General features: G+C 33.2%; 2 protein-coding genes across 2 annotated transcripts in view; both read left to right on the forward strand.

Annotated features, from left to right (window-relative positions):
* Positions 1–1,796, forward strand: part of LOC107456759 (cytochrome P450 3A27-like) — a 38,478-nt gene extending 36,682 nt beyond the window's left edge. The window contains exon 9 of the mRNA XM_071184919.1: positions 1,658–1,796. The gene's annotated coding sequence lies outside the window, so the exon portion shown is untranslated. The remainder of the gene's footprint in view (positions 1–1,657) is intronic.
* LOC107440532 (cytochrome P450 9e2-like) lies at positions 788–26,845 on the forward strand. The gene is made up of 7 exons (XM_043054890.2): positions 788–808; positions 1,658–1,808; positions 5,077–5,240; positions 10,828–10,916; positions 18,842–18,985; positions 24,731–24,893; positions 26,615–26,845. The coding sequence occupies exons 1-7, from the start codon at positions 788–790 to the stop codon at positions 26,714–26,716; spliced, it is 834 nt and encodes a 277-aa protein (XP_042910824.2). The 3' UTR covers positions 26,717–26,845.
* Positions 26,846–27,875: the final 1,030 nt, after the last annotated feature.

The following is a 27,875-nucleotide window of genomic DNA, read 5'->3' on the forward strand; positions in this document are numbered from 1 at the left end:
TTCAATGACCATATTTTGAATTCTTTTTTTCACAATGAAAAGAAAAAACATTATTATATGCAATTAATTGTAGTTTAAACGGATAACAACAAACACTGACCTTATAATTTTGTCAAAGAAACAAGGCGTTGAACAGATACTAACAAATTCAAAACTTTTTCCAGAGAAGACTCAAAGACCAGATAACTAAATGCATTGTTAAAGGACTTCCTATTGTTAGGTAGTAAGCTACTCTTACCAATCAATCTAAATTAAAACGTTTAAAATCTTATTTCTAAGAAATATCTATGAAATGCTCCTTCATTTGTTGGTTTACCCTATATCAAGGATGGCGAACCAGTGGCACGCGTGTCACTTATGGCACGCGACTCAATATTTTGGGCACGCCACCGATCACAAAGTTTACTATGAAGCATATTAACAATTCAGTTAAAATTTACAGAAAAAGAACAATTAAAGCCAAAAAAGCAATTAATAACCACAAAAAAACAAGCGAACAATAAATCACTAGCAAAAAAATGTAACAGTTCTGCTTAAACTAACATCTTATAACCCCAATCTAAGTTATTTGTCATCTAATCTGCAACAACAGAAGTCACACTGATGTTACTTTAAGTTGAATTACGCGTATAACTGAGACATTGCAAAAGTTGAGAATAACATTTTTTCGTAGGAAATATAGAGTTTTGAGTTGATTAAATTTAGTATTATTATTTACCCAATAATCACGAAGTCAAAACTATTTGTCGGCACGTCTATGACTTCATTAAAATATATTTTAGAAAAAATGGCACGTTGGTGCATAAAGGTTAGCCACCCCTGTCCTATGGTATATAATGTTTTTAAGCATCTTAAAAAAATGTATAGATTAAAAATTGCATTTCATTAAAAATCTGAGGCCTTGGAGGAAAAACTAATTTTAAATTTGAAACTTTCACACCCGAACTAGGAAAGATCAAGTATTTGTATAAATGCAGCACAAAATTTATTCCCCAGTGTAAATCATGATTTTAAAGAATGCACTGCAATTATGTAAATATGTTTTTTTTTTCTTCAAATTTTCAACTTTTTATATTTTTAACAAAGATTAATGCTAAGATTCATTGTAAGAAAAAAGATTCATTCTAAAAGAAACAAATTCTACTCATACTATTTTAATGAAGTTATTCATTTCTAAAAAGTGATGTTCTTACCGGACTAAGCCTCGATAAAATTTTCACCATAATTAAAATACCGTCTTAGAAACCATTGCTGGCAAATTTTCTTGCAACTGAAATTATAATTTAAATTAGAGTAAAATATGAGTATATCAGATAAATCAAGAGTAAACTGTACAGTTTATGTTGCTGAAGTGTTTTATTTTTCAAAGTATTAAACAACAGCAAACAAATTATGGTGAGATTAGTTGTTGTAACAAAGAGGGGAAGAGTTATATCATAATAATATTATGACAGGATTTGAAATTTCCCCGTGTATTCGTTTCCCGGGACTTATTTTTTCTATCGTTTCAAATTAATATTCTACTTGAAGGAGAATTTCATATGAATGATTGCTACCAAAGTGTTGCTTTCTTATAAATGCAATAAAAAGTATCGCAGTCTATACTAAAAGTCCTTTATTAATATAAATAATATTGAATTCTCTTTTTGCCTGTTAGACTAGAGATGACTTTCTTCAGCTACTCTTAAATGCTCATAAGGGAGCACCCATTAACAATAAAAAGGATTGTGTTGAAAACGGGGATCATAAGAGCGCAAATAACGGACAAGATATTCAGCAAAATGGTTCCACTGATGCACATCAGAAAAGTAAGAATACCTTCTGAAACTTGCATATTCTAATTTTGTAATAAACATTATAAGATGAAAAGCTGAAATGTAAACTGAGTTGCCTAAGAAGATAAGTTAGACTCAACATTGTACTATAGCAGGGGTGGTCAAGCTCCTTAATAGTCGAGTCAATTTTTTTAATTTCGAAATTTTTCGTGAGCCGCAATTAAAACCGGAATTAAAAGGTACGCAAAAAAGGTATTAAATTTTTTTTACAGAAATTATATTTTGTAAAAACATAATTAAAAGTATAAAATATGTGTATTGAATTTAAATATAAAAAATTAAACACAATTTTTTTTACTTCTCCTGATAGTTCTTTAAAATTTGACAAAGAGCCTTTTTTAATTCAGGATAATTCGATTCTGTACAAATTTCTAAAATTCAGTAATCGACGTCGACTTATTTAAATTGTAGAGCTTGATCTTCTTGCATCTCTATTAATTCTAATTCTTTAGATGCTTTTTGAGTCATAATTATATTGGAAATGGAAAATTCACCTTCAATTTAGAAAATTTCAAATGGATTCAGAAAAAAAATCAAGAGACGATTTAAAATATTTCAAGTCTTGAAATCCATTTTGGAATTGCGTCAATATTCCTTCTAGCTTTTTTATATTCTCGTTGAGATTTTCTTGTTTAATATTGGAGCAAAATTTTTTAATTCGAGGAAAATGACAAAATGTTTTGTTTTTAATGACCTTTTGAAAAAATTGTAATTTAGTTTGAAAACTAAATATACACTGTGAAAAGTCAGATATTATTTTATCTTTTCCCTGCAATTGTAAATTCAGTGTTTGCCAGTAATATTTGTTGGCAGTAATTTAAGACATTTTGAAACACAAACGGAACGATAATAATTAAAAAAATTAGCACAAAATTAAAAGGGAACTCGGGTACATTTATCGAGAGCCACAAATAATTCGTCAAAGAGCCGCATGTGGCTCACGAGCCGCAGATTGGCCATCACTGTGCTATAGTATTTTTCGAGTACTAAAGCTCCATATGAACACTATATTTTAAGTAATCACTTTTCCAGTTTTTTCCGAACCAATGGTTTCCAAATTATTTTTCTAGCACTTTTGTATACCGAGGTGAGAAGTGAGGGGTCACATAACTACATGTTTAATAGAAATTTTAGCCTGTTTCGTCTCTCAAAATAAAATAAAAAGTTTCAACGGTTGAGATGGTAGGTAAGTATTTTATTAACGTCGCACTGGAACTGCTCAATAGGCTATTGGCGATGGTCTTGGAAACATACCTGAGGATGATCCGAAGACGTACCATAGCAATTTTGATTCTCTGCAGAGGGAATGGCTCTCCTGCTTTGTTATCCCGATGACCTGCACGCGAAGTCGAGCAATTTACGGTAAAACAGTTGAACGAGGACCGATACCGTACACCCTTGGTTCCTACACAGGCTGATCAAAGTGGTCCCCCCCCCTTCACACTGACTGCTACCAGTGACGCTTGACTTCTGTGTTCTGCTGGGAACTGAGTCTTTACGATCCGTCCACTGTGGGACCGGTTGAGATGGTAAAGTTTCAAATGCCGGATGTTAAAAATATGGACAGAACAATATAGGAGGAATGATTAAAAGCATCAAGGGGACGAAAACTAGCTAAAGAAACTACGTTGAAATAGTAAACATGGTAAAACGCATGGAAGCTGTGAATCTAGAGGAAACAAAAGGTGGAGATCGATTGAAGACTTTTCTACATATATTAAGAGCTCGTATGTTGTTTGGTGTTAATCACTGAGGATCTTCAGAAACTTCAAGGCTCGGACCTCCTGTCACTTTCTTTGTTTCAGTCCGTATATAATAGTTATATATATATATATATTTCAAAACTTGTTATTAGTTCAGTTAATAAAGAGTATGCTAATATGTTTTATATAAAAAAATTTCACATAGTTTTGTTAGAACTCATAAAAAATATAAAATAAATAAACTTTTATCCCTTTCATTTCAAAAGAGTTAAAACATAATTTTCAGTTTCATTTTTCGAACGCAAAACTAGGAAAACCATATTTCCATAAAATGTAAATTCCACCGTTAGAACTTAATTAATGTGTAGCAGTTGCAACGTAAATAACGAACTGTCCGCTTTTCGTTCGCTGACATTATAACTTCCACATGGCNTATATAATAGTTTTCTAACTCCCGAACATTAGTAGTCCGAAAACTGCTATAGCAAAATCAGAAATAAACGTTTCTTCAAATCAGTTAAGCACAAATCAGTTAAGTACGAGAAATTATTAACTAAATTTGTTCAAACAATTTGGAGAAACTGTAAACGTGGTTACTGAAATCACCTACAACAGAGATACAAATGGAAATTTAAGAAGATTGATATTCTCCCTTGCAGCAAGGCTATTTTGAAAGAAGACAACACACCTGTCAGTAATTGGCCATTCAGTTGTATAATAAAAGTTATAAGAGGTAAAGATAATATTGTACGTATAACTATAATTCAGACATCTAAAGGAACATATAAACGTTCGATCTCTAAATTATGTTTGCTGCCAATCGAATAATTTTAATTTTTGTTAATAGTTTGAATTTCATAATTGCGAACAAAAAGTTGTAATTATTTGTAATATTGTTACTTACACTTGTGTGTTGCGTACTCTCATTGAATAATAATAACAATGTTGCATATTTAAAAATATCAAAATGATTGAAATTTTAATTTGTTATATCGTCTACTTGATGGTTAATTGAATAGCACAATTACTCAATGCAGTGGAAAATGTTGATGGCAATTAATGAAATATTGTTGTCGTCATGTGAAAAGTAGTTCATCGATTGCTGTGACAGATTCGTGCAATGTTTATTTCTATTTATTATTACTCGTTCGCTTCGGATGTCCTATAGTGGACGACCGGTAATAAAATATTCGTAAATTTTACTGTCCACTCTTTGATCGTCCCAAACAATCGCGAACTCCACTGCAGCTAACAAATCTTGTCAATTAGCTGAGTTTGTGACTACCATATAGTATATATGTGTGAGAAAATGGGATGAGTTGAAATTGAATATTTACTGAAAATTTATAAATAAAAATAATATAATGGGTAATTCGGATAACTTAGAAAATAAAAAAATAAGTTACTGATAATTGGCGAAAAGTTTGTATGTTAAAAAAAGAAAGCATTAATTTTAAGCGTTTGAACACGTTTCAAAGGCATTGTGTATTTTATAAGGATTCTCGTTTCGTTTTATTTATGAATTTATTGAATTTCAGCTCTTACATTTGACGAATTGGTCTCCCAGTGTTTCTCCTTTTATTTAGCTGCTCACGCCAACTCAGCTTCATTACTAACTTTCATCATATACTTACTGGCTATCAATGAAAACATACAAGAAAATGTCTATCAGGAAATTAGAGAACACTTACAAGAAACAAACGTAAGGGCTCGTAAATGTCATTTTTGTAAATTTATTAATGTTGTTCAAAATTATAGTTTAATCTCTTACAGAAACTTCATGCCAACAATGTATTTACCTAGATTTTATAACTTAGTTGCCATATCTGGTTTGTAATTTCTCCTGTTGAAAGACAGTTGCTAAGAACATATTTTCGAGGACAAATTAAGAAATAATAAAGTAAAATTTAAAATGAATATTCATGAGGCTATAACAAATAAGAAACTATCGCAACTATAAAATTTTACGGCTTGAATACCAAGCTTAATTTGACATCACATCAAAATAGTTAAAAAATGTTATAGTTAAATGGCACTTGTAGATTTAATGTGAGGTGTAACCATAACTTGACTGCAATCTAGCCTCATAATAAACTCTCATGCAGTAAATGGTGATAGCCTACAGTAAATCCTCCTTTATCACTAAGGTAGCTCAATTGAAGCAATTTTTAGCACTCAGAGGTTTCTGGTAAGTGATAAAAAATGCTCCATCAAGAGAATCCCTGAAAAGAACTATGAGATTCAGGTCAAGAAATCTGCTGGCCACTTTATTATCTGAATTGAAGCATTTCTCTGTCCGTCCAGCCAATATCTTTGAGAAAGAAGAAGGCCTCAACTCGGGTTACTATAAACATTAATCCTTTAGTAGTTCAAACGTAGTGGCATCCTTCGTATTAACCACCACTGCGCAGATTGGTAGTCTGAACATAGTGACATCTTTCTTATTTTTCACCCACTGCACAATTTATACTCGAAACGTCGGACTACTAAATTGATTCATGCTGAGGCCTTCTCTTTTCTAGGAGATCTAGCCCTATGCGACAGCACAAAAATGAACTGAACCTCTGAAAAATCTTACATAGAGATCCTTTATTTCTTAATATCTCATTGAAGAACGTGCAATGCAAAGCTGTGGAGCCTTCTAGCATGACACCGGCTGTGACAAGTCTGATTGTATCGGGTATTTAAATTAATGGTTCATATTGAAATAAGAGGGTTATTGCCTAATTATTTTAAAATCAGAATGGTGCGTGATATAATTGGCGAAATGGTGAAGAAAGTTTCATGACGTTACACAGCAAATAGTTAAGCAGTAAATCAGTGAGTAATTTTTGTAAACAAAACTATGAAAAAAAGTGAACGAAATGAACTTTTCGATTCGCGGACAAGACAAAACATCAATAAATCTTTTGATATTTAAAAAAAATCATAACTTCGATAAAAGAATAAGACAACAAAGAAATAAGATACCAAAAGACACAAAATCTGTTTTCAATTGCAATTAAATTTATGGAATTTATAAAATCTGACATCTGCCCATAACAATATGCAAACAACATGGATGTTTCTCTCTCTCTTTGTGCTGTACTCTGTTGTGTGTGTGATGTGTGAATGTGGCCCACCCAGTTTGTGGCAGTGTGACGTGGGCAACGTTGCTTGCCTCCGTGACTTTGGTTCGCAGGTGCCCACTGGGTAACGCTAAATGAGCAACAATTCCGGCATCTTCATAGGCAAAGATTCAAAATTCAGTGCCTGCCATTAGAAAAAAAACATATTTCAAATTTAGAAATCTCAGAGCTCAACACTTTTCCAGAGATTAATTTGTTAAATGTATCGAAGAAAACTTAGAACAAGCCAAAAAATTAAATGCTAGTAGTCCTGGGCCAACTTTAAAGAGAATGAAAGGAAATTATTAAAAATTTTTGTATTAAAACTAAGAATCAATATTTAATTCAATCCAACTTCAATCTAATTATTATTTAACAAGTAAGATATTGATACCACATATTATAACCGTCATTAAACAGCCGACCCAATTTTTTGCGCTTACGACTACTAATGTTCATTTCCGTAGCCCTGTAATTTTGAACCCAATTCAGAAGACGAGGGAACTCCTGGATCAAGTATCGGGAGATATTTGCTTTTGTGGAGGACATTTTGATGGAACTAATTCGCATTTGGGTTACATGGAGAAGAAAACCACAAAACCTTTCCACGATTAGCCTGAAAGCAAATGGACTCTAATCCATCATGAGCACGTCAGCACTGTGGTCGGTGTAACAAGTTAAATACAGAATTCGTATCGCCTAGCCATTGCTGGGATTCTAACCCGGTTCACTTCATTGCAAGGCGAAAGCTTTATCCAAGCCATCATTGCACGATATCACATATTTATAAAAACCATATGAGGCAATATACGAAACTATTATGCATTATATTCCTTATTATATTTTCATAAATTAATTATATTGCTTCCAGCCTATTATTATATCAACTTTACATCTTATGAAATTATAATCTAACATTTCTTTTTCTTCTTTTTCTTAATAAATTGTTCGATAATACTTTCAGTCCTATTACATTAATTAATCCCTTCTGCCAAATATTTATTCAGTTGTTTATTTCTTAAATTAATATAACTTTTGCCCAATACTTATTTCAAGCTGAAAAATCGAAACTTTAACATTTATCTTATTATGAAACATATATAAATCAAAACTGATGAATCTTTTCCAACAATTAAAAATATATTCGAAATTACTCAAAAAAATATTCATTTAAGAGTCCTACCCATATCTATTCAAGAAGTAAGTTCCAAAAATATGAAATAACTATTCACAGAAAACAAAATGATCTTTCAGACAAGTAAGTGGAAAGAAACCCATATAAAGAAAATTACATAAATACATAAAAATCTAAATCAAAACTCAATAATAGCTGAAAAACAAATCCGATAAGTAATAAATGAAGAATCAGAACTTTTAAAATTTATTTTCTCGTTAATTTTAACAAAATGTAGTCACTAAAAGTTTCGCCAAAAGCAAGAATTTACTTGAAGATAAATCAAAATTAAAGTTCAAAAAATTGAAAAATTTTAACATTTAGCTACTTTTAAATTTAAAATAAATTTAGATTGCAAAAATTCTGCAAATTCGTCCTAAAACGGGGAGCAACCTATGTCCTTAAAACGATACAGTTATTGTTTTTTTTTTTTTTTTTAAATAAAGGATCACTGTTAGTTATATTATGTAAATTAACCTATCCCAAATGGTGTTCGCAAGAACCTAGGATTCTCTGCGAGGAGTTAATGGAATTCCGCGAGTATGTACTTTTTATCACCAGTGATGATTTTTGATGGCTCTGATTATGTATGCAGTTCCAACCAATTATTAATAAGTTCTTTAACTTTTAAGTTACGATGAAATGATATCAAATAAAATGCAAATGAAACATATTATTTGGATTTTCTTTTAATAGATTGAACTTGGCTGCTTAGCAACGGTGTAAAATTAGGTATTCCTCTTTCGAACTAGTCTATAGGCTATCTTAAAATATTCATTTGCGGCGGCGACTTTGCTTGGCTGTTTTTTTTTGGGATTATTACCAAATATATATAACTTATTATCCCCCGATGTATGATCCTATATTTTCGAAATTTCGTCTACATATCCTATTTTGAGGATCAGGAATTCAACTATGTAAAAAAATATATATGTTTATTCATACAGATCACAGAGCTTCTGAGTCAAAAGAAAAAAATATATTTTCAGAATAAATAAATCGAATACTTGCACTTCAAGAAGAAGAAGATTACCGATAACCATATACACTATCTAGCCATTAATGACCGGACACTGTGAAGTTCGGCGAATTATGGTGTGGTCCTGTTTCTCATGGTTTAGCCTTGGACCCTTGGTGTTAGTGCGTCGAACCCTGAACGCAGAAGGGTATAGAGACAATTCGGTGCTTCCCACCCTGTGGCAACAGTTCGATAATGGCCCGTTTGTGTTACAACACGATAACGCTTCCATTCATACAGCACATGCCATCACGGACTGGTTTGATGAAATGGGGATGCAAGAGCTTGACTGGCCATCCCAAAGTCCCGACATCAATCCAATTGAGCATCTCTGGGATGAGTTGGAGCGCCGGTTGAGGGCCAAACCACAACGCCCCATAACCACCACTCAACTCTTCGCCATGTTCCAGGAGGAATGGCGGGCAATACCTGCCGCCGTGTACCAACACCTAGTGGATAGCCTTCCTAGAAAGGTTAAAGCTGTGATTCGGGCGCGTGGCGGTCCCACGCCCTACTGACTTGATACTAGCACCTCATCTATCCGAAATGAGGGTTGTCCGGTCATTAATGGCCAGATAGTGTATGTGACTTACGACGTTAAATGAGCATTTTTATTTTATTTTATAACCGCCGTTGAACAGTCGACCCAATTTTTTTGGATGACTACTAATGTTCAACTCAGTAGCCTTTTAATTTTGAACCCAATCCAGAAAACAAGATAACTCCTGGATTAAGTATTGGGAGAAATTTGCCTTCTGGGAGAACTTTTTGAAGGAAATAACTAGCACTTGCGTTATACGGAAAGGAAAACCACGAAAACTTCTCACATTGACGGGGACTCTAATCCATGATCCGTCAACCACTGAGGATATTTAACGTCCAGTTTGAAGTTTATTAAATGCAGAGCCGTATCAATATTCGTCTATTTCTCTCACTTACCTTAGATTTACTATTTGTTTATACATTTTATTGTAACTTCGATGCTTGATTAGTTTGTTTATATTCTACATGGCTTCGTCCTTCTGTGAGAATCTTAGTGAAAGAATTTTTTTAAGAAAGAATTTCGAATTGGTCACTTAAGAGAATTGATACAAAACAGGCTTAGCTTACTCAAAGTAAAATGGAAAGGACAGTTGCTAAAGTAAACAAATGCCAGGTTTCAACAACCAATCAAAATCGAGTTACCCACACTACATCCCTTGCAGGTATCCCTTTATATAATTTTTAAAATCATTTACGTTATCTAGCTCGTGCATTTAGTGTCAATTTTTGAAAATTAACTTCTGTTTATTTGGAATTCTACTCAAATAACTTTCGTGTTCCGCCTATATTTTAATCCCCAGAAAGTTAAAAATGTTGCTGAATGTTTCAGTGTGGATAAAACTGAAAATTTTCTTATTAGCGTGTTTTAATAAGCTAAGAAGCGGAGGTTCACAAATGTGGACCGAATTACTGAAGAGGTTATACATATCTTCAACTCAAACATCACATTATACTGAAAGAAATAAGATAAATAATAATAAAAGTTACTCTGCTAGTTATAAGTTCTCATGATGGAGGAAGAACGTGAGATTGTACGGAAACGCTCGTAAGTGAGGTTACTATTCTACTGTCTTTCTCTTTCGCTTCCCCGATGCTTCGACAATTTTGAAGCTATTGCCGTGAGTTAGACATCGAAAACTGTTGAATTTTTTTAGAAGTATGTATACGTAGCGCATATTTTGTTTGTCCTACAATTTTATCTTATCAGGTAATCAACAGCCGATACCAACATCTTCCAATAAAACACTACGTTGGACATTTTCAATTATGATGAATTAATGAAATAATACAACCCACTGGAAAGCGAGAAATAAGTATGGTGCATACTTCAAAATCTGGAATAAATTCAAATTGTAACAGGAATTTCCCATTTTCTTATTCTTAATTTCAATATGCTAATGCCTTTCTGTTCATCCTTTAAAACAAATTTAAATATATCATATTTTAGGGAGAAATAACGTATGAAGCTTTGCAAAAAATGAAATATTTGGATAATGTTATATCGGAGACTTTAAGGCTGTATCCTCCAGTTGTAAGGTAAGTTCTGATACATCTCTCAAAAAAAAAAGTTTTCATTTGCTGTAACATTTTGGCATTTAGTTCTAATATTTCATGAAAATAATTTCCGACCCCAATTATCTGACTGTATAGGTTTTTCTGTTAATAAGGAGGCTAATACCAGGGATAAGGAGTAAATAAAAGGTGAAGAGACTCGTGAGCATCTGATTTTAGTCAGTAACGTCATGGCGGCACAGCATCAACTACTCATCAACAACTTTAAATATAAATTGCAATTCTTTTCGAAACTAATTTAAATACATTCATTGTTTTCCATGTATTTTTTACTTTGAGATGATTCCCTTTTTACCAGATTGCAAACATTTAACTGTCAAATATCAGCTTGCGAGATAGCTAGAATTATTATAAAACTCAAAATGAGAAAACGTAATTTTCCATGTTTTACCTCAGGAAATAGAAAGATAACATCAAATGAATTATAAAATGCGCAAGAAGAATTTATAATGCTGTGAACAAAAAAGACATTGTGTTTTACGTTTGGACGTTTAAGAACTTTTATTAAAATTTCGCCATTGAAATCAATACCGTTTCGGAACTTTAAACAGAAATGAACAAGGTTGAAGAAAATTAAATTCCGAACTTCAAAAATAAAAGTTATTAATGCTTAAAAATTGTTCCAATTTCATTGCCTATTTCTTAATATCATTATTCAAATTAATCTTTAATTATAACGCCTTAATTTTAAATATTTACCAGCAAGAATAATATTTCCATTATTATATGCCCAAAGATTTTTTAGTAATTAGCATTGTGCACAAGACCATTTGCGTGCAGAACTGGCTTCCATTTTACTCGTGTCTTTCGAGTGAGTCGTACGTATTTCATTCTCTTGCAATTATGCCAGTATCTACTAAAGTTGATTTGTTATAAGAGTTTGTGTATGTTACAAGTTAAGTTTTAAAGTTTTTCTGCCGTTGTAGTCATCAATTTATGATTCATCACTATTGAGTTAATAAATCAAATCAAGCAATATGGCTACCTATCATCATCATGGCCGAGGCGGAAAACGACTAGTCGATAGGACACCACAAGTACCAATGGTTGACGTGGAAAGCATGAGTCCTAGTGAACGAAAGATATACGAACAAGTGATGGAAGGGTATGAGAAACATAGGAAAGAAATGGATGAATTGATGGCAAATGCGAATAAGCTCCTGTATAACTCATCTAGCCAAATCACTCCTGAAATGCAGATTAAAACAACTGAGGATACAGATATGGAAACTCATGATGACGGCCAAAACTTGGAACAGAAAAACGAAAGGACAACCACGGATACAGAAAGCACAGCAAAAACAAATACAGAACCCCCTCCAAAAAAGCGAAAAAAGAAGAAGAAAAAGCAAAACAAAGCCAAAAATACTGAGGATACGCAAATCACGAATGCAGAAAGCTCCACTTCTTCACCAATAGCTGCCGCCACCTCCTTGCCACAACCTGATGCAATAGTCAACTCCTACAAAGCTCCGCCCATAGAAGTTGCCACAGTTCCGCCCACAACTTCAGAAACTGTTCAACCAGTCAAGCACATAAAAGTTCTGGTACGTGGACTCCCAGAGGATTTCCCTACAGATCATATCTACCCTGAATTAGACAAGACAGGCATTAAATCACAGAAAGTAATTCAGTTCAAGAGAAAAGTGGGCGAGGCCTATCGGCTCCTCCCACTTTTTCTCATAATACTAATAGAATCTGAAAATAACCGACAAATCTACTCAATTAATAGCATATGCGATGTCCCGGTGAAAATAGAAAGGTTCCGTGGAGGAAACAGTCCAACCCAATGTTTCAATTGCCAAAATTTTGGTCACACTCAAAGAAATTGCTGTTCACCTCCCAGATGTGTTAAATGTGCCGCGGGTCACCGATCCTATTTGTGCCAAAAGGACATCAACATACCACCAAAATGCTGTAACTGTGGTGAAGCACACACTGCTAACTACACGGGATGCAGCATCCGTCCCCCCAGGAGGGGCCATCGTGTTACTCCAGCTACAGTTCCCACTACAAAAGCAGGCAAAGCTCATAGACTGGTCTCAATTTTAAAAGAACTACAAGAACTACTAAAAGACAGAGAACTTTTTCAACTACTGCAATCAATTATGTCCTCTTCTGAATAATGTCTCTCTCTGATCTGTACATAGAACTCTATTATACTGAACTTTGAACTGGTAAATTTATCAACACGAAATTAAATACTGTTTATTGCCACGCTAGATGGCGCCACTAAGGTAATGAAAACTTATGCTAAAACTTCATGATTTTGTTTCATTTCATATTTTTCTTACAAATTACGTAATTCTAACACAATTAATGCTAAAATGTCAAATGTATTTCTATATATCTTGATTTTATTCACATCTATTTCACAACTCATGACTGCATTAAATTTAAACTCCATTCAAGATTAAAATTGTACTTGTTTATATTAAAATTTTTTCATTCATTTTTAAAATTCACAACGTATGATTGCATTAAACTTAATCCCATACAATGATTCAACACCAACTGTGCTTTATTATATTCATGGATAATTTTTTTGATTATTTCATAAATCATGATTCATATTAAGTAACAATTCATGTTTAATTTTTCAAGCAAATATGTCTGATCTTTTATTTTATTTTGCTACTTTAATGCTGCATAAATCAAAATGTTTGTAATTCAACCTGTAAATTATTCCATGATGTATGGGTTAGGGGCCGCTACGCGGCCCAGGCACCCAGTTTTTTGTTAAATAAAGCGTAAAAAATTAGCATTGTTGTTTCCTACTGATAATGAATTAAAAAAAATTGCTGTCAAACGTCAAAAAATATATTAAAATTGGTCATCCAAATTAACAAACTATTATTATTGCACAATACGTGACTATAAAAGTGTCCGATTTAACAAAAAAGAGTTAAAAAATTAAATTAGAAAACTATATTGAAACGATGACGAAAACCATTGCGATATTTTTCCACTTTAAAAATATTATTTTTTAATACCATTAACCATACCAAGAAAATGTATGAATACTATATTTTTGAACAGAAATAATTTACTAGCGGAGTAAAGTTTGGCAACTATTATCAGAAAAGTTTCGAACATTCAACTCATTTCTTACTTAAAGTATAAACAGCAAAGTTTTCATATCCTTTAGTTGTGATTTCGAGATCTGTGTGTGGCGTGACGTCATGAGGTGGGGAATCGTAACTTCAGCCTTAAGTTAAGAATGAACTAGCCTTTCTCTATCTTCTTTTAAGCTATGGGTTTATACACTCAACCAGACATTTTTTTTACCCAGATTTTACAAACTAAAACGTGTAAGTATTACACCAATATATATAAACCTCTCGGGAGCTATCACAATCTGTTCCACAGTAAAATGCATACCTGCCAACTTTTAATCCTTTCCATTATAACTTTTCCCAGTAGCATTAAAATGGAATTAAAACTTCAATTTTAAGCAAACAAATACGTTGTATTTGAGAAAACTTAAGTTGACAACCATGATAGTAACGCATATTAATATATGTGCTTAATTTTTGTAAGAATAGTGGTGATCAAATGATTTAAAAATTAAAATTAGAAAACAAAAAATGGTATATATTTACTACCACTTTAAATATGAAAATAAAATCTTCGGGAAAAACCGGAAAAGTTAACAGGTATGAAAATGGCATTAATGGAGACTGTTCGTTCTAAGGCAGTGGTGGAGAAACTTTTTTAAACTTTTATTTGTAATAACTAGACAATCGTAGTGGGCAATAGAATAATGCTTAATCGTTAAAAAATGTATGTGTTCTATAAACATTTACATATATTATTACATGCACTTATTATTTTAATAATAAAAAAGGAAAAGGTAAGAAAATTATAAGCACAAAATATAAAATGAATTTAGTGTAGTTCTTGATGTGAAGTATTATCACTTTATTTTCTGGTGTCATTACTGGTTGATGGTGCATGAGAAAAATGAAATTGAGACTGTTTCTTCAAAATTTCATCATAGTCCGGTTCCATTTGCGAAGCAGAAATTCTTAAAATTGATGAAAGGTGCTCACCTGTAATTCTGTTTCTTAAAGAAGTTTTCCTAAGCTTCATTGTTGAAAAGATTTGTTCGCATATATAAGATGAGCCGAACATTGTCATTATCTTCATTGCATGAGTAATTAGATTTGGGAAATTATCTGGACTTAAATTTTTATAAGATTCTAGTAATGGTACTGTATGAAAAGTTTGTTTTAGGAGAGTATTACAGTTCAGTTCTATTAACCCAAGTTGAAATTTTGCATCAACTTCTTCGTAATTAACATTGAATGGGGTCGCAAAAATACTAAACTCTGGTTCCATTTTTCTAAAGTCCTGAAATCTCCTTTCAAATTGTGAAGATAGTTTTCTCAAATTAATTTCGTATTTTTTAATCTTATTGTTTGATATAGTGAATTTTAGAGATTGTATTCTTGGAAAATGAGAAAAATCAGATTTAGAGATCTGATTAGCAAATAATAATAACTGTAATTTGAAACTTTTCAGGTATTGCCAAATATCGTGAAGAAACTGATTTTTCCCTTGCAATTTGAGATTAAGTATATTCATGTGTACGAGGAGGTCTGTGAAAAAAGCGAAATCAGAAAGCCACGTTTCGTTTTCTAAGACGTCAAATTGACTATAAATGTCTTTATCAAGAAGAAAATTCACAATATCGTCTTTGAAATCCCAAATTCTTTCAAATACTTTTCCAGCACTTAACCAACGAACTTTTGAATAATACAGGATATCGGAATGCTCAGCATGTACGGACTCCAAAAACTATTGAACCTCTGGAACGAATCATATTTACTAATTTTACAACAATATTAAGTATATGGTCAATATCTAAAGCCGATTTACAGAGAGCATCCTGATGTATAAGGCAATGCAAAAAAACAACATCATTTTCCGGATACTTAGAATTAAATTTCCCAACAAATCCTTGATTGATTCCAACCATATTAGGAGCACCATCTGTAGTTACGTTACATAACTTATCAATAGGTAAACGAAGTTTATCGATGCAATTTTCAAATTCACAAAATATATCGGCACCAGTCGTTGTTCCTTTCATTGACTGAAGCCCTGAAAGTTCTTCTGTAATTTCAAAGTGGGCGTTGATTCCTCTTACAAATATAAGTAACTGTGCAGTATCGCTGATATCTGACTTTCATCCATGGTAATTGAATAAAAAATAAATTTTTGAGTTTTTGTAGTCAGTTGTGAAATTAGATTTTTATCAATATTTTCAATTCTCTCGGTGATTCTTCTTCTTGAGAGAGACAGTGACTGAAAATCATTTTTCTTTTCAGGGCACATAATATCGCACACATCTATCATGCACTGTTTTATAAATTCACCATCTGAAAATGCTTTATTAGATTTAGCAATATTATAAGCCAACACATAACTGGCTTTCGTAGCGCATCTTTGAGAATCATTAGCTCTCTGAAATAATTGTTGTTGACTTGATTAATTTTTTATTAAATCTTTCGATTTAATTTTTTTCACCTCTTCACTTAACGATGAGTAGGAGTGGTTTTCATGTTTGCTCTTGAAATGGCGTTGAATGTTATATTCTTTTAAAACTGCAACAGTTGTATTGCAAAGTAAGCACACAGGTTTTTCTTTAAATAAAGTAAAGAAATATTTCCACGTCCATTCTTCTTTAAAAACTCGACATTCTGAATCCACTTTTCTTTTTTTAACATCCATTTTAGAAGTTACTTACTACGGAGAACAACACACAGAAACGCAATTGACGAAAGCTTACTGCTAACTAATGCTCTTGCGCGGGTCCTCTTAAAATGAAATTATAATTTTATTAAACTTTTATAACGTGTATACAAAAATTGTAAAGCAGTTTGAAGCAAAGGAAACAAGAACTAGAGCAGACGCAAATCGCGAAGCTTTTTGGTTGTGATTGGTCAATTCATTTTCATGTGACGTCACAGTACCCTCCTCTTTGGATATTCATGGGCAAAATTCTGTATTCATGAAATTAAAATGGTTCTTCAATATTTTGATAACTGTCAATTAATGGACTATTATATTTTGGAGAACTTCGTGAATTTATATTTCCCAGGCAAGATTGAGTTCTATTTTGGAAGATTAAAATTGCCAGAGTGTAGGAACGAAAATCAGTTTGGAACTGCTTTTGAGTCTTCGGCCCACGGACTATTGAGGCAGTGGGAGTTTCGGGGATTGCACAAACAATTACTCGAGTCACAGCGGGTCGTTGCAGATGACTAAGTCGCTAACTAACTGAACTTCGGGCGGCCTCGCTTGCATTTATACCTACTTGCAAAGATTGTATCTCATCTCGCATGTATTTATACCTGCTTGTACCTGCAAGGATTGTTCGGGGATTGGATTTTTCCGGTTCTTTCCAGAAAACAGAACAATTAATCGAAAATGCGAGAGTGTCTGGAAGTTTCGAGCGAAGATGAGTCATCTGTTTAGGTCTAATGGATTTGTCCAGAATACTATTGCGTTTTAAATATCGCCGCAGGTAGTTTTTATGCGGGTCGTCACATTTCGAAGTAAGAACGCGTGCAAACATTCTCACGACAGCACTCTTAAGAGTGCTGTCGTGAGAATGTTTGCACGTCGTGAGAATGCCGGATTAAACCTTTCCGCGGGCCGGACTTGTCCCACGGGCCGTAGTTTCCCCATCACTGTTCTAAGGGGTCAACCATCACCTCCTACACCAAGAAGCCTCCACACGGTCTTTTCTAAGTAGTCCGCGCAGACTGTTTAAAAAGTGAACCAGTTGTGCACATGAACCCAAAACCTTTTATAAAAATAATTGAGAGAAATTCATCCTATATTTTTGAGAATTGAATCTGTAGTGGTTGACAAGTGAATAAGGCAAACCAAGAATATTCAGAAATAAAATAAATTTTATTTATATATTTGCTACCACTTTCTTATTTTAACTAGATTTTGTATTAAATGACTCGTTCGGAAAGTGGATATCCTTCACAATGGTCTGATCGGACTACATACAATAAATCTTGTGGAGGCTTGCAGTTATAGGAGGTACATGATTTTTCACAAACGATTTTAATTTTAGTTAGTGCCATTTCATTGGTTTAGAAATGCCATGCTTCATGAAAACCGGATCGATGAAATAATTTAGCATTAACGAAAATGATTCTTTTTGATTTAATTATAAGTAAAAACAAATTTACCGATTATGAATAATAGATCTATTTTAAATATATGAACAATTATGTATTTTGTTTAAGTATGCATTTAATTTTATATCATAAAAATGAGGTTAGCTTTAAGAAATGAGAAGAGGTTTGTATGCTTAGTTTTTCTATGAAATTTAATTTTTTACTCAAACTTTCAACTCTAAAAATAAATCATCATCTTTAGTGTACCCTAAATGCTACATGGGGCTGTGTAATCTCTTTCAGAGATCATCAGAAAGAGCTCTCTAAATAGAATCTCACACAAATATTTTCATTACTTATTTTTTTTAAATTTTTAGTATTTATTGTTTCGATATTATATCGTGTTTCCTTAATAGACCTTTTCTGCTTTTGATGCAGAGTTTTGCTCGGTCGCTGGGACAGGTTTCGACACACTCTTTTAATGGTTTTCTTCAATGCAAAATCTGTGGAAAAATTTCTGCGCCTCTCGAAAGTGGTCGCTACATAGAGGTGGGTTTGCCTGGAGATTTCACTTTAGTTCTCAACTGAGCACATTTATGACTGCTTAGGACATTCTTTTTGAGCTCTTGAAGACCGTTCTCTGTTGGTCCTTGAGTTAAATTTTTTATGGACATGATTACATCTTTGCTGATCGCTGAAGATAAGCAACAACAGCAGCAAATAAATTGTTCTATTTTTATTTTTTAGAGCTACCCGAAGATCTGATAAGGATTATAAGCTGGGTGAAACTGGTATCACTCTCCAGAAAAATACCATCTTTCAATTGCCTATTCTGGGTATCCATAGGGATCCAAAGTATTACCCAAATCCTGAGAAATTTGATCCAGACAGGTAACCTATGTAAAATTCTTTCTCTAAACCTTTATTTCGTATAGTTAAAATACGCTACTAAACGATCAAAGGTACAGTGGATCGAAAGAAAAAAAAAAGACGAACCAGTCTAAATAACTTTCGATATAATGATCGGATCTTCATGTTCTAAGACTTATTCCTTGGGGTTTAACAGGGGTGATTTCAAATATGCTAATTAACTGGTACAGGCGATATTAAAATAACGTCTGTACCAATTAATTCGTATTTTAAAAAAATATGAAATCAGACACAAAAACGTACTTTATCTGAATAAACATACCCTTTTTTCAACTGGTTCAGATTTTTGTCCCCCAAATATAGAAAGTACAGCAATCCGGTAAATAGGGTCCCCATAGTTTGGTCAGGAGAACGGTCCAAAGTTTGAACCCCTTCGTGTTAATTTTAGTTTTTGCGCATTTCGCCATATCTCCAGAACTTTTTAAGAGAATTTCAAAACTTTTTCCTCACAATTATAAAATTCGTTTATCCAAAGGTAATTTCTGCCAAAAAAATAAATGTTAGCAAATATTTATTATTTTTTATTATTTTATTTAGTATAAGTCGAAAAATATACTTAATACCCCCGGGGCGCACGGTACATTTTGATTTCTACAGCGATCGCTATTATAAGCTGGAATTATTCACATTTCGTATAAGTCTTCCATATGATGAAAATTTTTTTATTTAGTATTAATTTGGTATTAGCTTTTTTTAATATTAATTAGTTAGTATTTCAGGTTAATGGTTTGTTGCGTAGTTTGGATCATATTTTTTTTGTGAATTTGAGTTGAACAATTTTTAAATGTTATACGCTGTTGTTAATTCAATGTTTGTTAATTAAATGCTTGTTTATTCAATATTATTTGGAATATTTGGGGTGTATAAATTCGGTCTTCCTTTTTTCAATATATTTGTATTATTTTGTTATTTTTCTAAATTTCTGCTGTATTTTACTTAACATTATTTTCTCTTTGTCGTCAAGTGAAGGTGTAAAATATAATTCTGATTTCTGCTGTGAAAATGAAATCAGACTACCTGGAATTTTTGATCAAATATGTAGATACTTAATTTACGTCGCTCTCGAGCCGCACAATGAGATATTGTCGACGGTCTGGGAAAAATCTCTGAGGATTGTAGTGGTAGACACACTACTCACTCCCCACTAGGATGATTCGAAGACATCCACAGCATTCCACTGTTCCGTCCACTAACTGGACATTAGTGTCTGGCTGAACACCTACACCGAATTGAAATCGCCTCAAGTCCTTGTTGTCCCTCTATAGTTCTGTAAATATAGACAATGTGTACATTAAGAACTGCACATTGACTGTGCAGTTCTTAAAGGCAATTCTGAAACGGCGCTCTAAGGATGGTTGATTGAATGTAAACAATAAAATGCTTCTTAAAACCGGAAGAAATTTAGAAAACTTCCGGTGTATCCCTCCGCTTATGCTATGCTTATGAGGTGGTGTGTGAACAGGCTTAATATTGCCGAGCAGTCTAAGTCTCAGTAGCTCAGAGATATAATTCGAATCTACAAAGCAGAAGGTCCAAGGTTCGATACGGGAAGCGGACACTAATTCCCGATTTTTCTTATTTAATTCTATGAACATTCCAGAAGCTTCTGGTACATTCAATTTACATCATTTCCTCTTTAGTTATTTCTAGGAAGTCTCTAGAACGTTCTTTGTTAGTATATAAGCAATCCCCTCATTGTAAACAGGCAGTTCTGTGTGCAGACTTGTTCTCGTCATTTGCACTTTATTCACTTTATTAAATGCATCATTTAAACCTCATCTTGTCATCTGTATTAACCCTTTCGCACCGACTGTCACAAATACGTGACAGCATAAAACCGTATCAACCAGGATAAAAAGATAAAACTGGTAATCAAAGTATTTCTTTAGCAGTTTATTTGTGGGCGGAGTTATAATTGTTTAATTTATTTAATTCACCATTACTTTGTTCAAAATAAAACTATATAGTTATACTTTGAATTAACATAGATTATATATATGATTAAACTAACAATAATTAAAGTAAAAGCAAAGTAAGTCTGTCAAATTAAGCAAAGACCACATTTAAGTTACCGTTTTTTATTTTAATACAACTTGATTCTGATTTTGTACGAATGCTTTATCGCTTGTCCCCAAGGGGTTAAACCACTTTAATGTGACAATATTCTAGGAAATCTTATTATTGTGATTTGTGCTTTAATTTACACGTAATTTTACAATTCATAAGAGTTTTCTGTAATTTATAAATTCTAACAGGCCTGAGACAAACTTAACGAAATTAATATCACAACATAAATAAATTGTAAGGTTATACATGTTTTGAGTGTCAGCCTTTATTTGTCTATATTTCTGTGAAATAGCACCATCGGTTATTTTTTGGGTGGCAGCATAGCAAGCTTGCGGAGTCTTCCAAATTAATTTGTTGTTTGTTTCGTTAAACGTTAGATTGAAAGAAGGCGTTACATTGTAAAAAAAATACAAGTATAATAATATTGGAAGGTGCGTTTTTAAAAACTTAAACTAAACGGAAGTAGTAAATTGGAAGTCTTGCGACGAATTTTAACCTTAGCTCCTGAGTTTAGATTTACACAGTCAACCATCCCTTGACAGGCCAGAGAACTTTTAAGGCAAAGACTTCCGTCAACTCTGGTTATTATTATTGTATTTTTATTAGTTTGTGTTTGACTATTTTTTTTTAAATTTGCCTAGCCATAAGAAATAAAATAAAAAAATCAAAGAAAGAACGGGTTTTTTGCCTGATTTCTCAACTTCAAATATTGTCTGTCCCGCAGTGGACTGATCGTTAAGACACGGTTCCCAGTAGATCACCGAGGTTAAGCATCACTGCCTACGGTCAGTGTGCGGGTGGGTGACCACTTGGATCAGTCTGCGTAGGGACCGAGGGTGTGCGGTACGGGTCCTCGTTAAGCTGTTCTACCGGAAAGTGCTCGACTTCGCGCGCAGGTCGTCGGGCTACCGAAGCGAGGGTGCCATCCCCTCTGCAGAGGATCAAAATTGTGATGGCATGTCTTTGGATCATCCTCAGGGATGTTTCCCAGACCGTCGCCAATAGCCCATTATGCAGCTCTAGTGCGACATAAATGAACAACAACAACAACAAATATTGTCTGAGCAAATTAATTTGCCAGTTTAAGGTTATATCTCTAGAACATTAAATATGAGTATTTGAAAATATGATCAGAAACTTAAAAATTATTAAAGATGTTCGCTTCCTTATCGCAATGTATAGAGAACATCCGTTAGAATACAAATTGTGATAAATGAGGCAATTAAGTATATTTTTAATGCATTTTTGACTCAGCTGCTCCGAACAGTGCCTGATATTATGAAATTGGGTTGTCGGAAAGTAATTTCCTTTTTTTTTTCTTTTTTTTTTCTTTTTAAACTGAGGACATAATTATATTTTTCGCAGCCAACTTCTCACTTAGCCGAATAATAGTTCGATATTTTGAAAGTTGACAGAACAAAACACTTACGTTTAGGAAAAGCTCGATTGATTCTACACTGTAGTTTATGGGTTGGAATCATTTCAAATATGGAAACTAATATACTGAAGTTTCTTCATGTTATACTTTTCTTACTATCAAAAAGAACTACTGTTTAAGCAAGAAAAAAAAATTATCCGATGTGCTTGTAGAAATGTATTAGCAGTACACCGATGTCGAAACAGGTTTGTAAAATTTGAATTTGTAGTTGTTGTTCATTTACGTCGCACTAGAGCTGCACAATGGGCTATTGGCGACGGTCTGGGAAACATCCCTGAGGATGATCCGAAGACATTCCATCACAATTTTGATCCTCTGCGGAGGGGATAGCTCCCCCGCTTCGGTAGCCCGACGACCTGCGCGCGAAGTCGAGCACTTTACGGTAGAATAGTTTAACGAGGACCAATACCGCACACCCTCGGCCCCTACGCAGGCTGATCCAAGTGGTCACCCACCCGCTCACTGACCGCAGCCAGTGATGCTTGACTTCGGTGATCTGCTGGGAACCGTGTCTTAACGATCAGTCCACTGCGGGACTTGGATTTGCTAGCATTTTGATGACGATACACCACAACAGTTTAAGCTGAAGACAAAATTTAGACGGGGCCTCCGTGGCCGAGCGGTATAGCTCGCAAAGCGCTGTGCAAAGCGTTGAGGTAGCTGGTTTGAATCCTACTGTTACCCTGGATGTATTTTCGTGCTGTTCTTCTCTGTAGTGAGCTATATGTCCTTCTATTGACAAGGGTTTATCAGCCTAAATTGAGCACACAAGTCTGCAAATGTATGTATTTCTAACAAGCCATAAACCAAAATTACGACATTAATTTATACAAATGGATGAATAACAACTACTGAGATTACCGAGAGATTAATTTTATCGAACTCGACCGTTCAAGATCCTGAACGTTTAATCTCGTTACATGAGTTCTTCATGCTCTTACAGAAAGAAATTTGCAACGTCCGTTGACTTCTGTAATTTGATTCTGAAGCGTAAGACAAAATTTTCCCATTTTGAGAGAGCATCATCACTATAGGTGAGAAACAGATACGATAATATTCATAAAATGTTTCGATAATGTTCATAAAATGTTTTCGACGGTAAAAGTTTCGCTTCCTATATGGAAGTCAAAAATCACCTGGATCATTTTTTTACCAGCCAAAAGACATAACTTTTATCTGCGTAGAATCATGCTACTGCCAGAGAGAGGACAAAAGACCAGAATACACATTATATGATTCAAAAAGTATTTATTCGCTCTAAGAGTGACAGGATAACCTGGTTGGTAGGACATCGGGCTCATGTCCAAGGGGTTGTGAGTTCAATCCCCGTGAGCCAAAGAATACCCTTGAAGTAAATGGTGACTGGTGCACGTTAAATTTATCGTGTCACAAAGTCCGCCAAATTCCCATAACAAACCAATACCTCTAGGAGTGAGGACCGTGATTGGCACGGCTCTGGACTCGCGTTTGTGACAGCGGGAATTCGAATCCAGCCGGCTGTAGACTCCCGTTGTAGTGAATGATGACCGAGACACGTTAAATCTATGGGGTCACGAAGTTCTTCAGTTTCCTATAACAAATTACACCTATGGGGATACTGAATTGGAGATTAATCGTTCTCAGGTTCAGGTCAAAATTACGATCTGTGGATGAATGAATGGATGTATGAACGGGTTGGTGTGTGGGGCTGAAGTCGTATTCTTGGCAATAGTTGGAGACGCTAGAAAACAAGAACAATCGCAACCCTTTCCTTAATGGCCTACGACTACAACCTCTGGGGGTACCCAATTGGAGATTGATCGTTTTCTGTTTCAGATCAAAATTATGATCTGTTGGTGAAAGAAAGAGTGTATGAACGGGTCGGCCTCTTAAAACGGGCTGTGACATGCATGCGTGTGTAACTGAAGTCATATTCTTGTTCATAGATGGCACCATCGCGAAAAACATCTGCCTTACATTCGCTTGGTTCCACAAAGCAGGCTAGCTGGTATTCTCAAATGGCATTAGAAACAACATTCGCTCTAAGAACATCGCTTTTTTTATTTTCATTAAGAGAAAAAAAGTAAACGCTTTCCTAAAAAACCCTGTAGAATAAGCTATCTTCTAAGAAATTGTATAATTTAGACAGATATTTTCTAAATCTGGTTTTCATCAACAACGTGTTATTTTACCACGCCTTTCTATTGTTATTGTGATTTTAGATTTTCAGCTGAAGAAATAGCAAAACGGGATCCCAACGTCTATTTTCCTTTTGGATTAGGACCCAGAAATTGTATCGGTATGACATTTGCCCGACTTACTTCCAAAGTGTGTCTCGTCTATGTTCTTAGCTGCTTCAACATTAAGACATGCTCCCAAACCAAAGTAAGATCAAACCTAATTCTCATATTTTTTTATTTTATTCACAGGTTCGTCCATACGTCCCAACAATTTAATATATACTAGGAGGCTTCGCCCCCTGCTCGCTGGTGCTCGCCAACCCCCGGAACTGCTTTGGCAGTTCATTTCGGATAGCTTCGCAATCCGATGCTCGCTCATTGGATACGTTCTTAACGTCTAGCTTTTGTATACTTTTGTGAACACTGAAGTTCCGAAAACTTTTCACTGTAGAAAATTCTAAATTTGTGCATTTCAATATTAATTTGAAATTGCAAACAGTTCGCATATTTTTCTTAATCACACTTTTCTGAATTTCAGTTGTTGAGAAAAGTAACTGTTGTAAGTTTTGTTTTAAAGTCTTTCCCACCAGAGGGCTAAAACCATGTGTTGTAAAACAATATGTAATAGTACTGAACGCCGGATGTAAAGCATCGGCTTCGATGAAGATAATTTTGTGAGAATTTTTTTGATAATTCGGTGAGAATTCACCCGACTAGACATATGATGCTCACTACGTGCTCTTGCGCGCCGAAGCCTATCAATTAAAACGTATTAGCGTTTTATATAATATAGATTAGCCATATGATGCTCAGTGCGTGCTCTTGCGCGCCGAAGCCTATCAATTAAAAATGAAAACTGTTGCCAAGGCGAGAAAAGAAATATCATCGGTTTTATTGATACATACGTATTGGCGTTTAATATAATATAGATTATTCGTACTAACCAAGGTTCTTAATAATAAACAAGTATGTCTGTTAAATGGAATAATCTATCAGAATTTATCTCATTAACCTTTAAGAAAGGTGATTATGAATTAAGTTTCGTTAATGTAATATTTTCAACTTATTTTGCTAGAGATCTCCAAAACGCGTTCGAAATGGTAATTTTCCGCGCAAATAGCAATATGACGATGTTCGTTTTTTGTTTAATTTGGAAGCAGGAGCCTGCCCAGTTGTTCATTTGTAGTGAAAATACTATGTTCTAAGAGGTTTCATGATTCTTTTTTTTCTATTATTTTCTTTAGGTTTTCGTTTTTTAAGCACTTAATCTTTAAAAAAAACATATCTGCTTTTTGTATTCCGGAAAAATTTATACCGAGCAATGGCACTTAACCTTAAAAATAAAACACAAGAGTAATAAACTGCAATTATCATCAATGGTTACATTTCATACGCTAATTGTTTTTCGTTAGCGTTTCGCAATCATAGCGTTTTCATTAACCTTTCGTAAAATTTATGAACACAATATTTTTAATTAACATACAATGTTCTAAAAATTTTAATTATTTTTTCATAATTTTATTCTCTTTTAAAAATTGTTTTTAATTTTTCCATCTATGTATTATTCTTCGTATTTGAACAATTTAAGATTATTAGAATTTAAGAATTATTAAGAGTGTAGAATTGTTATTAATGTAAGAATTATTAAGTATTAGAATTTAAGATTTATTAAGTTTTATTAACTGCACATAAGCTGCAGGTACATAGAACCCAGTATATACGATAAAAACACAAACAAAACAAGAAAGTAAACAAAAAAGAGAAAGAAAAAAAATTTTGAATATATATAAAAAAAAAAATTTAAGAAATAATAAAAGTTAATAAGGAAAATAATTTTTTTCAAATTTTTAATGTGTTTATGAAAATTTAATTTTAAATACGTGTAACGATTTTATGCATTGTAATTTTGATATTTTATATTTTCAGGTGCCCTTGGAGTTCGACCCTTGGAGTTACTTTACATATCAGGCAAAGGATGTGACTGTTAAATTGGAAATTCGAAATGATTGTCCATTAGTTTATAATTAAATTATGCTATAACTTTATAATTGTTTTTAACAACACATTATTTAACATCAATTTATTTTCATTTCCCTATACTGTACTACTACCCCCTATACTGTACTACTACTGTGAACAATAAATTTTTCCAGTGATTACTTGACCTTTTTTAACCATTATAATCACTATCGCTGACATCAATAAAGTATTATTATTTTGCATAGGTCAGAAAGTATTACTTTAGAATTATTCAAATATTCTGAGTTGGTGATTGGAGAACTGAAGATTGTTGTTGTTAGAAACTTTTTTCATGAGTTGTGATAGTAAATTCTCGTGAAATATTAGTGAATTTTTTTCTCCAAAGAGAATTCCAAATTTTCCTACTTTTCTGATTTTTGGCTCATTACGATAGAAGGTTCTGCAAAAAGTAAGATTTTTAATTAATTCTAACATTATTTTTTTTTCTGTCAGAACAACACAAAATATCTTTTAACAAGAGAACTTTCTGTTTCAAATAATAGATAAAACGTAAGCCAATGCTTTTGAACCAACATGTTTTAATATTGAGAAAACATATAAAGATTAAATAAAAGAAAAAAGGAAAAATTATAAACATAAAATTATTTTTAAAAAAATGTAAAATATTTTCTTACGTATCTTAAAAAAAAGAAGAAAAAAAAATATAACCTCTTCATCAGCTCACACGGTTATATACACAAAAAAAGTGCTTTCTAATATTGTATTAATATAGCCAAAGCAAAATATACTAATACAATAGTGTGAGGAGCACTAAAAAAAATTTATGAAACGAAAATAGAACACATTAATTGAAAACTTTATATGAAATAAAACAAATCAAGAAAAAAAATAGAACATAATAAGTAAAGGAAATATATAACAAAACACGAAAGGAATTTTATAAGGCGTTGAGCGAAATCGAGGCGAGGAGCGAGGAATATTTTTTAAATCGTTTTATTTTTTTAATCTTTCTTCTTCTCTTTTAATTAATCCTTATTATTTTCCATGTTTTCTCAATACTTAAACTTATTTTATGAGTTCTGTATATACTTGTAGCTTATGCGCAGTTAAAAAAACTTATTAATTCTCTTCGTTTTTCTCTCATTTTTAATCGTTTTTGTCTACATTGAGCTATATATATATATATATATATATATATATATGAACT

The sequence above is a fragment of the Parasteatoda tepidariorum genome, chromosome 9 (genome assembly GCF_043381705.1).
Source record: "Parasteatoda tepidariorum isolate YZ-2023 chromosome 9, CAS_Ptep_4.0, whole genome shotgun sequence".
Lineage (NCBI taxonomy): Eukaryota > Metazoa > Arthropoda > Arachnida > Araneae > Theridiidae > Parasteatoda > Parasteatoda tepidariorum.

Bases quoted from the DNA above. Each gene is read 5' to 3' on its own strand.
- LOC107440532 (XM_043054890.2), top strand. From the start codon at position 788: ATGGCACGTTGGTGCATAAAG. The intron at 1,809-5,076 runs GTAAGAATACCT...ATTGAATTTCAG, and splicing joins CACTGATGCACATCAGAAAA to CTCTTACATTTGACGAATTG. The intron at 18,986-24,730 runs GTAACCTATGTA...TTGTGATTTTAG, and splicing joins GAGAAATTTGATCCAGACAG to ATTTTCAGCTGAAGAAATAG.